Source organism: Meleagris gallopavo, chromosome 3, assembly GCF_905368555.1.
Source record: "Meleagris gallopavo chromosome 3, MGAL_WU_HG_1.1, whole genome shotgun sequence".
In the NCBI taxonomy this organism is placed as follows: domain Eukaryota; kingdom Metazoa; phylum Chordata; class Aves; order Galliformes; family Phasianidae; genus Meleagris; species Meleagris gallopavo.
The window spans coordinates 11,999,890-12,018,783 of NC_139406.1; the positions used below are offsets into that span (position 1 = coordinate 11,999,890).

At 40.7% G+C, this 18,894-nt stretch overlaps 1 protein-coding gene across 4 annotated transcripts in view; it reads right to left on the reverse strand.

Annotated features, from left to right (window-relative positions):
* The window catches only part of FARS2 (phenylalanyl-tRNA synthetase 2, mitochondrial), a 233,585-nt gene that overhangs the window by 25,710 nt on the left and 188,981 nt on the right, over window positions 1–18,894 (reverse strand). Inside the window, exon 8 of one of the 4 annotated variants that reach the window (XM_085220265.1) lies at window positions 12,045–12,090. The exons of the other annotated variants lie outside the window; for them this stretch is intronic. Within the exon in view, the coding sequence (XP_085076391.1) occupies window positions 12,060–12,090 (31 nt within the window). The 3' untranslated portion in view covers window positions 12,045–12,059. Of the gene's footprint in view, window positions 1–12,044; window positions 12,091–18,894 lie in introns of those variants that run through there. 4 annotated transcript variants of the gene reach the window in all.

The window sequence follows — 18,894 nt, forward strand, 5'->3', positions numbered from 1 at the left end:
ATCTAGAAACTTTATCTTTCTAATCAAATGAGGAAAACTGTTTTGTGATCTATTAATACCTTTGTTCTCCTGGAGAGAGGATAAAAAAAGTTTTTGAAGATATTTCAAAACTTCTCTTTTTTTTTTTTTTGTTGCACTGGGGATCATGCTTTCCAACTTCACTGGCAGTCCCTTCAGGGAAAAAAGGAAAGCTCAACTTATCATGTCCTTGATGGCATGCTGCTCTCAGAAGGAAAGGACAGTGAGGGATTCTTGTCTAAAAATACAGACCCAGATTTGAGTTGCCAACCACTTAATCAGGCCTAGATCAGGATGCCCAGGGCCCCATCCAACCTGGCCTTGAACACCTCCAGGGATGGGGTATCCTTTTGAACAAGGGGCCTTCTAATTGCATTGGATGTTCTTGCTACCTCTGCAAATCAGTAAGTATGAGCACACAGCCAGCCTTCTCTGCATTATTCATTATTTTCACATTCCTTATCATGCCACCTGTTATCTGTTTCCTCCCCAACCTAAGCAGTTCTAATACACTTGATTCATTCTTACATCGTGTACATTTACACATCTCAGACAACTCGTACTGCCTGGATATTTTTTCCTGATGTTTTTCAAGATGCAAGAACGAGATTTGAATGCATCTTATCATGGAGGGGACACATCCACATAGAATAGAATCACAATATTTACAGCCACAAACAACCATGTTTCATGCCAACTCAATACTTCATTTCATTCAATGAGAAAAAGGAACAATCAAATGGATAGGAAATTAAATCGAAGTGCAGGATGTATGACTTCATCATCAGCTGAGCAACAGTCCTCCTCAAAGATTACCATTTTGTTGAAAAGACTGCTCTCTCCTACTAGTTCTACTACTAGTTCTGGAGAACTACCTAAACACACAAGTTTTATCTAGCACCCATTCTTATGCTAAAGCCATAAATTATACTAATCCTAATTCCCAGGTCATCAACAATAATTTGTTCCTAGAGTTAATAAGTACACTTAGAATTCATCAGTATCTGTGAGAATCATGAAATATTCCTTTCTGATATGCATCATCACGCTTTAGTCATGCTCCCCAAAATATTTTATTGTTGCCAATGTTCTTCTCTGCAATGAGTTTAGCTCCTTCTAGAATCAGGTTTAAGGACTTGCAGATTGCAGTGGGGCTGAATTTCACAAGAGATTATATTTTCTCATTTTCAGCATATCCACTTTATTCATCCTGAAACTCCTTCAAAAATCCTGGCAATTTGCTGCAATTTGAATGCTCGTATTGCTCCTACATCTTTCCTTCTCAAACATGTTTAAGTTTTATTACTCCTCCTAGAGCCACTATTTGCATGCAGGTGTCCTTCTGAGAGATGGTATATCCACACTACAGACAGTGGGATAATGCAGAGATTATTGCACCAGCATTATTAGACTTTGGCTTAGAATAGAAGTAATTGAACTGCAACAGCACAGTGTTCAGTTTAAGACAATTTACTAGTTCTTCATAGGTAGAACAACCTACACATACCACAGTCTTTGGTGGCTAGGCTAGAACAACGGACTCTTTTAAAACTGGCTGAGATGAATCTCCCATGAACAAATCAGTTAGCTCTTCCCAAATAGCCAAGGCATCCTCAATGACTCCCTGTTTGATGGCTTAAAAAAATGCAGTGGGTTTCTGTACTTTCTGCTGTCTTACTAGCACTGCTTGTATGCATTCATCTGTTCAAGGCCCCTGTCACACTCTCCATTCTGTCAGCAGAGACTACGGGTGAAACACAAATACGAGGCAGGGAAAGTGTTCACACTCATGTTGGTACTGCCTCTCACAGCTCTCCTCATGATTAATGGGGTGTATGAAGACACTGGCATCAAAGACACCTCCAGAGAGCCCTGCAACAGGCTGATACAAAAGATGGAACCAGAAACTTGATTACTTCCAGTCCCGCAGCCTGGTGCCCTCAGCAGCATAGCTATTTGCAGTTGGGTTGCCCTGCAGCAACAGACTACCTCAATCAGGTGATCACCAAGAATCCTCTGAACCCATGAGCAGTAAGACAGAGTTACAGGGAGAGGCAATGTTCATTAATGCAGAAGCTACAACTTCCATTGGGCCTGAGGAAATTTAGCCTTGCAATATTTTATTCTATTTGTAGAAGCCAGCGTGACTCAGCCTCTTCTATAAAAGCAAGAGGGACTGTGCTTTTGAAGACAATACATGACATCTCTTCAGGTAAATTTTAAAAATGGACCAAGCTGGCACCTGCAGGCCAAACTCTGCAGTTTCTTCGAAATTCAGGAATACTAAAGTATGTCACACACAGCTGCTGTAATTCCCCAGGCTGGCACTTAGTCATCAGTCAAAGCTACTCTCACAGCACAGAAGTAGATTTCTTTCTTTCCCCTTCCTTGCTCTTTAATGTTATTGAAATAAAAATAGATGGAACTGTGATTTTTCACATCTGATGTTGTGTCCTTGTCTAAGCACTAAACTTTGGCTTCCCTCAGTTTAGAAGATGTGCCTTCTATAAAAACACACTACATCTGCTGGAGCTTTCTTTCCAGTGCCTGAAGGGAGCTTATCAACAGGAAGGGGGCTGACTTTTTACACAATCTGATAGTGATAGACAAGGGGGAATGGCTTTAAACTAAAAGAGGGGAGATCTAGATGGGATGTTAGGAGGAAATTTTTCACTGTGAGTGTGGTGAGGCAGTGGCACAGCTGCCCAAAGAGCTGTGGGTGCACCTTTCGACTCAAGGCCAGGTTGGATGGGGCCCTGGGCAGCCTGAGCTGCTGGGAGGCAGCCCTGCCCACAGCATGGGGTTGGAGCTGGGTGGTCTTTGAGGTCCCTCCCAACCCAAACCTTTTTATGATTCTATTATTCTTTCTTCATAATTCAAGCTGAAGTTAGCAATTCTTATGGCTTGCTCACCACACTCTGAGCTATTTCATGTCACCACAGCGGAAGCTTCATTCACACTCGATATTTATTTTATCAAATAGCTTCAAAGTCTTTCGCCAATAATCATTTTGAGCAGGTCACCTGTTCTTCCACAGTCACACACTTCAGCTTAACAAATTATCCTCCTGCCAAAACTTTTACAGTGCCAGGCAGACACTAAGGGACACAGTTGCCTGCAATTCTCTTGTCTGTCTTCCAAGGTATGCAGCTTTATTACATATAACACGGAATGTGATAGGTTTTGTTGGAAAAATCCATGTAACGCTGTCTAATGATGAAGATGGATACAGTTTTCAGGAGGACAGCTGAGAGCTTCGAACACCAGGTCTGCTATTTAGGCCCAGCTGCACCGAAATGTGAGTGCCACTGGCTGAGCTCAGAAACACAAATGTCATCATTGATCAAAGCTGAGGGTAAAGTCAATTCAAAAAACTTTACTGAAAATCTCACATGTTGTCATTCCTTGACTACACCATTGGCTTCTAAGCAAGTATGACATGCAGTTCAGCTACCTGCAATGAATCTGCTCAAAACAAGTACGTCAAACAGGAAAATCCCTTAGCTCAGATGCTATTTACTAACTCAAAATCTTGATCAATTCTGTAGTGACAAAAAAGACTTTGGGCAACTTTTTAATAAATTAATGTAACTTTTTGAGAAAATGTGGTGTTTATGATCATTTGGAAATCATAAAACCAAAATAAATAAATATTTAAATAAAACTACAGCTTATATATAAATAAATTTAAATCAGGAGTAATATCTAGAGATCATAAATACATAAATAAATGAAGACTGAAGACTGAGAGTCCAGTAGAAATTTGCTGTCATCTTTTTTGGGTTTCCTTCTTTGCATAAGACCCAGGAGATGTGGACCCATGTGAATGGGAACAAGCTTTACATGACTCCCCATGATCTGAAAACACCATGTTTTATTCAGCTGTAATAAACACTGGCAATATTAATGTTTTGCCTGGTAAGAGACATTTACAATTCTACAAGGATTTTGTGAAATCTTATCACTTTCGCCTAACCAGTGATGCTGAACATTCTATCTCAAAAATGCATTACTCGAGTTTCCTTCATGGCCAATGAGTTTCTGCTTTTCTTTGTTGCCAACTTAAACCATGAATTTAAGTGGGCTAGGTACTACCACTGTCACGCTCCATTTTAACATTACAGCTATGAGTAACTAGCTATCATTTTGAGGTACTTTGTGATAGGGAAGGGAAGCTCAATTCAGCTGAAGAGCCATCCAAAAACATGCAAACAAATACTTGGTAAAAGCTGTGCAGAATGAATACGTGACGGCCAATTGCATGATGTGAAGTCTTGGTCCATGCGGGGCTGGTACACAGAGCCTGAGCCTAGTGTGTTCCCACAGGAATGTGTGAAGAACATTCAACTCCCTGGGAATGAATAGCTCAACAAATGAGTTATTAAGAACTTTACTACACAGGTCCCAAGAGAAACCTACTACAGCCTTTTAAAAATGGATTTGGAATTGCTCCTTTAAACGGAAAATACACTAATTAGCAATACTGCAGGACCTGCCTAGATTAAGAGAACATAATTGAGGGTCACTGGAAAGTTTGTATTCTAAGAAGCCTGAGAAAGCACCATTGAAAGAAGAATCCTGTCTACCTTCAGGGGAAAGGGTCAAACTTTGACCAGCCCCAGTGAAACAATCCACCCAAATCAGCCAAGTTCCATAGGGTTCATACTGAGCATATTAAAATCAACATTTTGACCACAACAGTTCAAGCAACTCAGAAGCCATATTAATTTCCCTTGTTCTGGAAAAGCTGCTTCTTGGCCAAGCTGACCCACTTACTGCTGGGTATCAGCCTTGGGAGATGCTGAACATTTCAGGCCTGAGAGTTCATGATGCCATATGCATGGAGTACTCGCTGGCATATCCCTTGAAACACAGACATTTCCATGTCTGTACGGTATGCAAAAACCCAGTTCACTTTTACAAAGATGGCTTTTCTGTAGAAATAGAATGAAACACCTGCGCTATACAATACCACTCCTCTCCAGTTACAGCTTCCTGGTAGAAGGCATCTCTTATATAAAAGCACTGTATTTATTTTTCCATCTACTTTCTCTTTTACTTCAAAGCAGGTCTGCTTGAAAATGATCTGATTACAGGAATACCTAATTACATTCTGACAATACAGTGGAGACCATGAAAAACAATCATGTCCTCTGTTGCTGCTGGTAATGCCTTTCTCTCCTGGACAATCTACCTTTGGGACTCAAGGATTATCTGGAGAGATTGCTTATGGAATGGCTCTGGCTGCTAGAAACTTCTGTGTCCTTCAGCAGTTTTCCCAACAAGACACTTTGGTTCCACAGAAACATTATTTCTGTGTCTATTTTAAATAATGCACAATGAAGACTGCAGTATACTCTAAGTGTAATTTTCAGGAACAGTTTGCAGACATTTCTAGCAAGTGATCATAATGGAAGTTCTTCGACAAGTTTCAGGAAAGCACTGGGGAACACTACGGAACAGTGGAGCAGAACTTCAAGTCCTATACACAGAAGCCCTGACAGATGAACTAGAAGGGCTTCCTTTTTCCCTGTAGGGTACACACACATGAACTGTCAGTTCCAAACCTGTATCTACCAGTGACAATAGTAAGACACACTGAAATTCAAATAAAACTCATAGAAAATGACTGCAGTACACACAGCAAATGTAAATCATGAGCCAAAGAAATTTAAGTCAGCTGAATCTTAGAGAAAAACACGAGTGGGACAGAGCGAAGGACAGAGGAGTTAAAATTGTGAAGTGATCACAAGAAAGGAGGCAGAAAAAAGTGAAACATCTTCCAGAGCAGATTTTAAGACACGCTGCTAAACAAAAGATATGCTATTCATTTATTTACTCAGTTCATATTGATTTGGAAAAATAGCAAAAATATTGCAAAATAAAAACAGAATTAAAAAAGCCTATCTTTTGATGAGCTTGTGCTTCCATTATTTGCAGAAGTGCATTGACATTATCTGTGATGGGACTCAATAAACAAAATTAATATAACATGGCTAACACTCAGCATTTCCATAACGTTTTATGTCTTCGCACTGCTTTGCAATATAAACTTAATAAATTAATCTCTATAAGGTAGGAAAATCTGATTAGCCTTATTTCATAGATGAATTAACTGAGATTTGGCAGAAGTTCTGTCACCCAAAGTAGTGCAACAGAATTGAGGGAAAAGAGTAGCAATTAGTATAGCAATTTGAGGCGACAGAGACTTTGCCGTTCCTTCTGGCTGAGGATTGTGCAGAACTTTCTCATTCATACTACAGTGTAAAATTTAGACATCTGCCCATCTGTCAGAATTTCCAACATCCCTCATAGCATTATCAATAAACAAACAATCTGACTGAAGAAACTGGATTCTGCTGTACAAACTCTCATAATATCCTGCAACCCTCTAGTTTAGTTTGCCAAATGAACACAGGAACAGAGGAAGAGATCTTCTGGCCTGCAGTAGCCCATGGAAACTAGGCAGTCCCAAAGAAACACACAAAAAAATTAATCCTTAGAGGAGAAGAGAAATGGTATCAGCTGCAAGCCAAATCCTGCAAAACTTCCATCAGAAATTGGAATGAGAGCAGACATTTTGCATGTGTTCCCCTCTCATTACTCAATTTCCCCATTGAAAATAGTGTTTGAAACAGTGACAGCTGCTTTGCTGATCTTCTACCCAACCTCTGCGGAGCTACCACTTTCTGGATTCAAGAAGATGTTTCAGTTTCCCCTGAAAGATTTATTTTGCCATTGGCATTCATTTAGATTGAGTATCATGCCACACTGATTCAATGGAAAAGGGACGTGGATTTCTCTTGGCAGTGGCATTTTCTGTCAGGCTAGAACAGCTGTCAAGGGGAGAATACATCCAAAGGTAAAAAAGAAGGTCTTTCTGGCAGGCATTTGAGTAGTAATCTAGAGTGACTATCCCCTAAATGAGTAGTAACACCCACATCAGTTGTAACATAGAGTGACTACCTCCCATCCAAATATACATGCCCTGATTCGCATCTTTTTCTACAGGAACTAAAATTCTCTACAAGCCTTCAGGTTAAAAAAAAATCTGTGACTATCATATTAGTCCAAAAATATGACAGAAGTGTCACAACAACAGAAAGGCAAATAATAGGGCTTGTGAACAAGCATCACATAGACAAAAATAACCTCGGTGCATTTTGTAAAACTGACTTACCTACTGGCTGTACAACACAAATGATAGCATGCAGGGAGTTAAATAAGCACATAAATAACTGGAGTACCATCATTCAGGAAATAACAACGTGGTCCTGAATTTTTGTTTCCCACCCATTTTTCCCCTCCTAAAATTTACTGCATCAGGTTATAGCAGCACCTCTTCCAATTACTACACTGGAGGGATGGAAAACTTGTGTTGCACACTCATGCAGTAAGGGTGATTTCTAGAACACTAGAACACTTGTTCTGCCTCGATTTTCCTTTGCTTGTGTCCTAGATGATCTGTTTTTGTTACATTTTAAGAATTGTTTCACGAGTTTGAAGCTTTGTCTATATCCTAGAGGAAGAAGATAGAAAGAAGTAGTTCCAAAGTCTTTCTTCATTTGCAAGATCCCTACTTTAGGTAGAGAAGATTTACTGGATGGCTGATAGAACCTGTGGACACAGGATTGGAGTATTTGCACATGCAACAGAGACAAAATACCACTGTAAAGCCTAAGTTTACTTTCACACAATCCTTACTCTCTTTAAATTTGACTGCTGACAATAGCAGAATACTCTTTTCTGTATCTATTTAACAAAGATCATGTTTTTGGCCATGAAAACTGTCTGGAATGGTCTTAAATGGAGACAAAAAAATGGAGTGCTGTTGGAGAAATGCCAATGGAATGCTACAAGCGCTGATGCACTTAATGCATACATCCAGACAAGTATATGTTATCCCAGGGCAGAAAACAGCCACTGCAATTTTTTGAACATATTAAAAATCTATACTAGAAGCTTAGCGGTATCCTGAATTCAAGGTAAACAATTTGTGTTAAAATCACAGAACCACAGAATATCTCAAGTTGTACGGGACTCACAAGGACCATCAAGTCCAACTCCTGGCTCCACCCAGAACCACCCAAACTCCAAACCCTATGTTTGACAGCATTGTCCAAAGGTTTCTTGAACTCTGGCAGCTCAGGGTTGTGACCACTGCCCTGGGGAGTCTGTTCCAGAGCCTGACCATCCTCTGGTCAAGACCCTTTCTCTAGCCCCAGCTGCCCCTCCCCTGACACAGCTCCATGCCGTTCCCTCGGGCCCCATCGCTGTCACACAGAGCAGAGCTCAGCGCTGCCCATCCGTTCCCTGTGAGGAGCTGCAGCCGCCATCAGGCCCCCCCTCAGCTCTTCTGCTCTGGGCTGAACAGACCAAGGGACCTCAGCCACTCGTCATACACCCTGCCTTCTCCATCTTCATAGCACTCCTTTGGATGCTCTCCAATAGTTCTGTGATCTTCTTGTAGTGTGGCACCCAACCCTGCCCCCAGTGCTGGAGGCGCAGCCGCACAGCACAGAGCACAGTGGGAAAACCCCTCCCCTCACCCAGTGGCAGTGTTGGGCCTGGTGCACCCCAGGGCATGGTTGGCCCTTTGAGCTGCCACTGCACACTGCTGGCTCACATACAACCTGCTGTCCACCAGAAGTCCAAGTCCCTTTTCCCGCGGCTGCTCTCCAGCCTTTCATCCCCCCCGTCTGTACGCAAAACCAGAGTTGTCCATTCCCAGATGCAGAATCCAGCACTTGTTCTCGTGCAGCATCATGTGGCTGGTGACTGCCCAGCCCTCTGCAAGGCCTCTCCACCCCTGAGGGACTCAGCAGCATCCAATTTAGTGGAGTCCTCCAACTTAGCATACATTTGAGTCCTGCATTCAGACCATCTCCAGATCAAGCCCTTTCCTTATGGATGAAGCACCTGATCCTGTAGAGAGGAGTGTGTTTTAAAAGGCCTAAAGAACATGACTAATTTTGTTAGCTTGCTTTCTAAATTTCTACTTAGATAAATTTCTATTTAATATTAAAACAAAACAAAACAAAACATAGAAACCAAAGAGGAGCTACACATTTCCTGTCTAGACCATCAGGAAAATAGACTTAGATGTCATTTTCTAGTTGGACTTACAGAGTAGCATTTAGGAGACTACAGACATTGCAGAGCATCACCTGGGTACACAGCTACTCCCTTGCAGAAGACACTGAAATCACAGAACATTTGCAAGAAATGGCTACAAACTGGGAAGTGTTTGCTATTTTTTTTTGTTAACATTGCTTGGAAAACTGATTTCTCTGTCCTCTGCCCTCCCCCTCCCCCTAATCTGGACAACCAGAGAGATGCCAAGGAAAGGTATGTCGGTTGCTCCACATATAAACCAACTCTCACAATATTCTGGTGGGAGGGATGGAGGTTCCAATAAAATAAGCTTTGGTAATAGAGAAGATGAAGATGACAGTAAATGTTCTGATCTTCATTTCTTTTTCTTGTCTATTTCCAGGTATTTTAGAGGTAGTGTTGCTGAGTAGTAGAAATATGAATAACATAGATTTGGGTTCTAGATGAGTTTGAGCCCATGGAATGGAAAGATAAATAAATCAAGATATGTGAATCTATTTATTCAATATATTTATAACATACCTTGTTTTAGTCAGCCTGAGCTGTAGGATTAATCTGTTAGACCTTTTTAATACCCAATTTAGTTTTAGCTATTAAATGTCTTACTTCCAGTATCTTGCTGTCTTTCAGTCCCAAATTGATAGTAACTAACTCTTCTCTTTTGTATTTCTCTTCTACTATCTCCCTTGCTTCAAGGGAGATGATGCTTAATACTGCAAGTGAAGAGCTGCCCTAAAGAGACGAGAGGTGGCTGCCCCTGCCCTGCAGGGAGACCTGAATAAGATCCATCAGAGGAGCAGACCAGGTGTCCAGCCCATGCAGGGAGCGGCTGCTGGGCAAGACAGCAGCCTGCTGGCAGTGCAAAAGGAAGAAGGCAGAAAGACAGTGGCACCCTTGGGGCCCCCACCACTCAAGCACCCTAAGAAAGTCACCACCCAAGCAGGCATTGCTCTAACCCTGTCAGACCCTTCTGCATTGGGGAAATGTGCCAGTCCCTGGCCCCCTCTCTGCTGCCACCAAGCAGAAGCATGAATGCTCCTCAAAATGCTAGGAAAAGATAGTTCAGGTATCAAAAAGTTTTTAATTTTACCTGTTACAGGAAGTTTTTCCCAGGGAGCTTATGGAATTAAGAACAGCATTTCATACTTGTACTCAAAAGCTGCAGTAATTTTTGTCATGTTCAAAATCAATTTATCACTTAAGGCTATGGCAAGAAAAAAAAGGCTTGAGAGAAAACATCTCAAAGCAGCCTGCACTTCTCCTAGTTCTAAAATAAACTTATTATAGCACAGGCAAGCTGCTACAAGATGAATTAAAAAGAAAACAAACTCTAAAAAGTGCTCAGCACTTTTTGGAATCTTTTGATGTAGACATTACCTGACATGAGACATATTTTACATGCTCAAAGTGCAGTGCAAACTATGTTATTATTCCTCACAACGTGAGACAGGTCAGTAGTATTACATTAAGATGGACAGGTTAACATTAAAACTCTGAATTACCTCAGTGCTTCAAATGGCATCCTGGGTCCTTCTGGCCACATCTTAAAGGCTTCAGAATCAAAGCTCTCCATTCTAAAAGTGATAAGACTATTTGATTTTTTTGTTTGTTTTATTTTAAAAGCAGTTCTAGAATCTCAGAGTGAGCTTTGAAAGAGAGGGGACTGCTTTCTTCTTGTACATTCCTACTAGTAATCAAAAGTATGAAACTCCTATTTGCCTTGCTACTTTGTTTTCACATTGTATTCTCAACTCAACTCGACCTGCACAACTTCTGGCACTTGGCAGTCTTGAACACCAGGCCACTTCACATACAAAACTGAACTTAGTATGCTCATTTTCTAAAGCCTGAAAATTGTGACAGTTTATTGTAGACCAGAACATTGTGTCAGCCAATTACAGGATGAACGTTTCTTCTTTTAATTTGCAATGTTGTGGGGTTTTTTTCACTCCCTTCAGGCAAAGTGTTAAAGTGCTGCTCTGCTCCTACCGCCAACTCTGAAGTGACACTGCAGGATTCCAGTTTTGATTCCATCATTGATTAATTTGTCAGTTTTCAAGGAAAGACATTTTGCTAAATGCCAGACTTCTCCCAGAGCCTCTAACATCTGTGTTGTCTTTTCACACATCTTTCCCAACAACCCTGCCTCTAGAAGATGGTACTACTGACAGTGTACAAAGAAGCAGACTGCAGCTTGTCCTCCCACAGCTGTGCCACCACTACAGCCCTTGCCACATCTAAACTAAATTCACTGGATCATCAAGTATAGGTCAACCCACTGGTGGGGCAAATGTAGTTACCAGCTCATGAATACCAACCCAGGCCAGAGGAATGAGATGCAGAAGTGTTTGAGGGAGTGCATTCTGCTCTCTAAGAGGAAGTATAAAATTGGCCACTTCTAAAGCAGTAACTTTGCTAAGACCAACATGATATTTCTGGACAGACTGTCAATGAGTCAATCCAATAGGAACAACTACACAAGATATTAAACAAAGGTCTTTGGGAATCCAGAAATCTTTCTATAGCTGTAGTTGGACCGCCTCAGTCTGAACTTGTTGGCTTCCGTGCTCCTTCACTCTCTGTGTTCTCTTCACCTCAACTTTCCTCTTCCTCAGAGCACTTCAAAGTCATTTTAGTGTTTGTCTTCTTCTCACGCGCTTGGTCTTTAGAAAGGTCTTTCAGGCAGACTTCATTTTTACCATAACTTCTGTCATAAATGGACCTTATTCTTGACTTCTCTTCAGGTATTGCTGTGTCATGCGTTATTACTCATCAGCATGGGTAATGACACTACAAATTTTACAAATGGATTCATAACTGTTAAACACACAAATCACGGTGTAAATTTAAAGACAGTGAATGTTACATAGTAAAGACAGTCTCATGTCAGTCAGGTCATTGCTAGGGTGTTCCTGGACTGCATTTCTTCAAGCTACTGGTTGTGCAACCATGTGCAATCTGAAATGAAAGGGAACATCATGAGCTGGGATGCCTTGAAGTGGCAGCACTGCAATCACTACCTGGTTGTCTACTTGAGAGAAGTGTACACTCAATTTCATTATGGTCGACAGCAAAGAGACCTTTTCCTTCATCCTACTTCTTGCAGTAGGTTAAAACTTTTAGCAAACATACCTGCTCAGATTCCATCACCATAATGCAGAGTGAGGGAAGGGGTCATGTCAAATACACAAAAGTCACTTTTTCAAGCTTTGATCATATTCTAGCAGTAGGAAAAGATGGCTCTGTCAGGAGATTGACAGTGGGCCATCTGAAGTACTGCGTTCTGATCTGGGCCCCCAGCGCAGGAAGGGTGCAGACTCGCTGGAACAGGTCCAGAAGAGGTCTACAAAGATGATCAGATTGCTAGAGTATCTCTCATAAAAAGAAGATTGAGGGAGCTGGGCATGTTCAACTTGGAGAAGAGAAGGCTCCAAGGAGACCTCACTGTAGCCTTCTAGTATTGAAGGAGATTCTAAGCAGGAGGGGGAGCTATTACCAACCATCATTTTCAACAGAGTCCAACAAATCTTTGAGACTATTCATTCAGAAAATGCATTCATGGGCACATTTTTACCTGTCCTCTTTTCAGCCTCTTTATTGGTCTAAAATGACATTTCTCTTTTAAAAAAATACAAATGGAAAAATTATTCTTGATACGTTGTATTACAGGACCTAAATTTCCAGCTAAATTGGACGTCATCATTTTATTTCAAGAATTTTCCACATGGCACAAAATTGAGCCAAATTGTTCAATGCATACAGTGTTTGTACCACATTAATTCCAATTTAAACTTGGCTAACATAAAATGACCAGAAAGATTTATGTGGATCTGTATATGTAGACAAATGCATATTATTGTCTTTGGCCTCCAGACTCTCAAATGCAGTATTTGCTCTAGGATTTAATGAATCATTGCTTTCCATATCCTGATGAAAGCAAAGCTGTCATTTGTAACCTCTGATACGATGCTTAGTGAAGCTATTTCCAAGGTTATATTCATCTTTTTCACACTATAGCTATGCAAAATTTTTCCTTAACTAATTAGACAAACATGCTCATTTGCTTAGTTCTTGTAATTTACACCTTTTTAAGTATCTTAGGATATATCACCTAAACAGTGCTATCATCTGACCTAGTGATGATTCAGTTCTATCTTAAATTACTACTTACAAACTGCAGACTTTCCTGCTAACTATATCGGTCACAAACATCTCTGATACAACCAGTCTCCACACGCTATTACCCTGTCTGGCAATCAACAACATCTGACATCAAGCAACATAAAATCCTTAGGAGAATGATGCAACAGGTTGAGAGAAAAGTAAAGAGGCTGCTAACCATCTTTGGGGCTTTCTTGCATACAGGTAAAACACTGCACTGGGGATATTGATCCAATGTACATAACTAAAATGTACATAAAATATATATTTTTATATAATAACAAATGATAAAAAAATAGGGTTGAAAACCACAGAATAACAGAGAATGTATTCTGAATGTGAATGATTTTCTGCTTTACAGAAATCCCAAGAAATATCTTGTTTTAAAATCTATGCATATGCTAAAACAGTGACTTCAAACAATTGCTACAAATTCTTTATCTGACAGCACACTTGGTTTTCAAATCTGCGCAATGCCAGCGTGTGGTTCACTCTTCAATAGATAATGAAAAGAGTGGGTTTTTATCAGCAAAAGCAACATCGTCCCACAGTGCTGGAGCTAGGCACATGCTGCTAACTGAAGACAGGGTATTGACAGGAAACTGCTGTGACAAATTTGTTTCCCCAAGCAGATATGACAACAAGGTGATGATATCAAGCCCTGCCTGATGCAAGGGAGTAAGGAAAACAAGGGAAGGAAGAAAAAAAACCAGCACAGGAACAAGCCCAAAGAACTGAGAAGTGTTCGCAGGCGATCTTGGCTCTTATATTTTAGGCATATGGGTTTTATTGTTATTATTTTAATTTGCTTTTATTCCTCAAAAATTTGGATACAGCAAAGACTCCTTTCTCAGCACTCAACTTTACCTTCTTTTATCTGGGGGTGAAAAATCCTGCACCAAATGCATTGAAGTACTTAATGCAGCCTCTCCCATCACTGCTTCAAACTCTTCTAAAATGCTAGTTTGTAGTTTTTGCTGAGATCTTCTGCTAACTGCAGATCAGTGGAATTGGCCTTACCACTGTTGACACAGTAAAGCAGTTTTTGATGCTGGGATTCCCTCTTCCACTCAGTTAGGATCCTTCTCATCTTTGCAGCCCTCAACAGGCTCCAGCCTGAAGGCCTGGAGTTGGAAGGATTCTCCTCAGCCACAGGGAGCAAAAACCAGCGCTTCTAAGTAGGTAAAATAAGTTAATAACAAAAGGCAGAGGCAAGTACTGGCCTTTTGTTCATGAAACAAGATTGTGACCCTCGAGAGCAATTAATCAGGACTCCAGAAAATGCCTGTGCTGCGTCATACAGACAGACATGGTATTCAGCATTTTCCTGAGTCCAAGAGCTGAGAGGGCACATGGTATGGCTGTAGTTGAGAGATCCCAAGAAGAAGCAGGGTTGCAAGTTAATCGTGCCACAGGTGGCGAGACACCAGAGCTGGCCTCACGTCAGCAGCTCAGGCCCTGCCAGACTTCTTTGCTCAGAAACAAAACTGCTGAATGAGACTTTGCTGCTTGCAGGGCCAGCTCAGCCACTCGCAGGCAGCCCTGGGTGTGAGCTGGCTCTGTGCAGAGCCATCCGTACAGGCAGCCTGGCAGCCCTTGGCAGGTCTAGGCATTGCCTCTATCACCTCCATGGTGATCTGAACATTTGTGCTGTTTGGGGGGCTTCTGTCTCCACAGCCACTGATTACAGAGCTGGTTACTCAGTTCGCTGCATTGGACCATCCCCAAAACAGCGTGACTGGGGAAAAGAAATGCTCCTGTCCACAAAGATGATTACTGTACCTTTCTCAAAGGTTCTTTAAATAGGTTTTTAAAATCTCATTTTCAAATAAAAATTATACACAGCAATATAATTTTTTAAAGGGTCAAAACTCAACTACTAGCACTCCTACTGCACTCTATGCTTTGGAAAGAAAGCAAAAACGTCAAAAGAAACACACTGATACTGAGTCTTTGGCAAACAAGCAACCGAGATGAGTGCAAATACTAAACAGCTAAGCCTAAGCCCTCTTGCTCTTAACCCTTTTTGAAGACCTCCTATAGTACAGGTCCAAGGGTGAAACAGCCCAGCTGTCTGTGCAGATGAAATGCCATCTGTGCCATGAAACTAAGCCTTTTGTGCCTGAGGCTCTTAGCTCGAGTGGTAACAGTTAAGCAGAGCAGGAGAGGTTCCTGCTTAGAAATTTTATGCTTACTGTAATGTGGAGCCTGCCTGCCCTCCTCATCCACATGATTTATATTCCACCTTGGAGAAGGGAGGTCTTGCTCCTTCCTGAGAACTACCTATGCCTTTCTAGACCTTTGACAGACTCGCATTAATCACACAGCTTAGGGTTTTCCAACAGTTAACATATGGAAAAATAATTATGTGCCCATAGGCCAGGTGAAAATGAAAGGAATTAATGAGCTGACACCTGGGCTACGTATTTACTTTGAATTTAACCATTTCAAGTTTACTTCCCAGTTCAACTTCACTATGGCTCAGCCTTAAAGATTTCAAGCAGAAACAGCTCTCAGACTGCAACAGCTTGTCTTAATTGAAAACAAAGCTTGTCACCCCCTGGAGAAAATAGATCACTCCTTTCTGTGCCTTTGGACCTTGAGGCTCAAAATAAAGTCTCTCTTCCCCTGCTCAAAATAGCAAAATGCGTGTTACTAAATGAAAAGAAAAACATTTTGAAAATTAGAGTAGATGAAATCTGCCAAGGGACAAATCTATTTTGCACTCTGGCAATTTTCCTGAGGTTTTACTTTAATGTTTATTGTTTAACTTCATAAAATTGAGTAACTAGTGTAACAGCACCTCAACTGCCAGACACAAAAAGTCCATTAAAATATGAAGCATCTTGTTAATATAATACACTCATTAGAATCATAAAATCATTAAGGCTGGAAAATACTAAGATCTTCTAGTCCAGCCACCAACCCATCACCACCATGCCTACTGAACCACGTCCCTCAATACCATGTCTGCATGTTTCTTAACACCTCCAGGGATGGTGACTCCACCACCTCCCTGGGCAGCCTGTGCCACTGCCTCACCACTTTTCAGAGAAGAAATTTATCTTAATATCTAACCTGAACCTTCCCTGGCACAACCTAAGGCCATTTCCTCTTATCCTATCACAAGTTACCTCATTAGAATGCATCACAATTCCCCATAAACTTTTGTAGTGTTAAGACGAGTAAACACTTCTAACAGTCATCAGTAAACCCTGGTATTCTTAAATAGCTAATTATTAAATAAGTTCTCTTACAAAAGATTTTGATATCACAACTAAGCAGTAAGACAAAAAAGAGAGACTCAAATATGGCCATGCTCTTTCATAACCTTCCAGGGGTTTGCAGAGTGGGAAGACTCAAGAAAATCCCAGTGATTACACCGCAGCATCTCACTAATGTTAGTTTCCCCTTATGTCACTCTGGAGGCACACGCAGGAGAGTTTCATCAAGCACAAGGCAGAACAGGAGAGAAGCAGTCTGTTCAAAACAAAACAAACACCTCGCGTTTAGGTAATGTTGTGCTTGAGTTATTGGTGAATCGTTTTTGGGAAAAGGGATCACATACACTAAAAAGTATGATTTACTTTTTCTCTGCTCATCTATCTCCAAATCTGATGTGCAGCACCACTGAGACGAGAAAAAATTCTTACCCATACCATGTCTATAATGGGCCGAAGTGACACTAATGGCTGCAATTATATTCTTTTGCATTAGAAGCCTCAATTCTCAAATCTCAATTCTCCATCACAGATTAATCCAGTGGACTTAAAGCCTTATCTTCACTAAGAACACACTACCTAATGTCTCATATTTGTTGCTATATAGCACCTGTCTTCTAAAGATCAGGACTTGACCACAATTCCCATTTAGAGCACAGCACCTGGCAGATGTCTTCTTTCCCACAGGCCTGCAAGGAAGTACAGTGCACAGGGCAACAGGAGAAGACTGAAAAATAAGTCACGCAGACTTCCTGCAAGTTCAAGATATCAGACCCAGAAAAGCAGAAACCTGCCCTCTTCAGCTGACCGAAGACAGAAGCTGAAATGTCTCTTAGCATCAAGACCCAAAGTTGAAGTGTTTCATCACAAGACTGTCAGACTAATTAACAGATTCCCTCCATATCTTTGATTTGGATGTCAAAACTGACTTTTTTTTAAAGGTCTTAATTGTCAGAAATCTGCTGCTCTTGGCCTTCTGGAGAAAAAAGAAATCAGTCTTTTTAGTGTCAGCAGTGTTTAACAAGTTAAGTTATGAGCTGGTTCCTGGGGCCTTCAGAAAACACGAGCCCTACTCATCATCGATCTCCCCATAGAAAGTTATTTATTTTGCTTCCTTCTGGTATCTTTTACATTGAAATTGATACAATTACTTTTATCATTCCTCCCAGAGTCATTTCAGATTAACTCACTTCGCTGAATTAACTTGCTCAAACAGCACATACCTGAAGGTCTTCTCTGAGTCCAGGATGGACAAAGAAAACCTGGATGAAAAAGCAAAACTTCAGAAAGTTCTGGATTCAGAATAGGTTGTCTTAACAACAGTGTGACTGGTGTTTCTTCTGCAGTTGGAAATCTAGAGTTAGTTATGCAACCTCAGCTAAACTTTCAGTTTGTTTTATGTCATCATTCAGATTTTTCTTCAATATTTTATTTCTCCACTGAAAATTACTTCTCAGCGAAAGGACCTTGATTTGAATTCTTAGATTCAAATTGAGAAAATGTTTATTTAAAAAACTCACACATAAAAATGTGAATGGCCAGTAAGTTTCCCCACAGAAAACTAGGATTAAGGGTGTCACAATTCCCCACAAATAATCTCTAACTCAGTACACATTCTCTACAATCCATTTGGCTAAAACCATTTTTTTAATCCACTAAATTTGTTCAGGCATCAGGTAATGTTTTGCCTTTGTTTCTGAGCAAATATTAAATGTGAAAATGAATGATACATTTAGGGACATATGACCTCCCATCTAGAATTCACCATAAAATTTGCCTGGGACTTCATATTTGAAGTTTGCAAGTGAATGTAAATCAGGTTCGATGCGAGTATGATAGTAAAACAACTTCACTTCAAAGTTCAAAGTTCAAAGACACTTCAAAGGATAATTGAAAGCTGATTAATCTAAATTTTGTTTCTTGTCTTTTTCCTTTGTACACTGAAAGCCATCACAGCTTCCTGCAGTTGCAGCTACAGGAGTATTTTTCAAGAACATACTTCTCTTAGCTAAATTTTGCAGTTAAAAAGAACATAATCACACAAGTAATATAGGCTGTTGCAATTTTCCACCACCAAACATATTTGCAGTTTATGAAGAGTGCATTATAAGACAGATGCACCAGTAACGCCTTCTCTCTGTTGACCTCTGCGGCCCTCCATCTCTCACCTGATCTAAGATGCAAGAGGCTGTGTGCACACTGGCCATTCGTAAGAGATGCTCGCTGCAGTATAGCCCCATTCTCTACTGTGCCAGCTACGTTTCCTTGCTAGAAAAGTTTTTCTGATAATGTCAGAAGGCTTTACAGCGTTACCCATCCTACAGTTGCTCTTAACAGTGTATTTCATAAGCCTGAAGTACAAAAACACCACTGCAGGTTC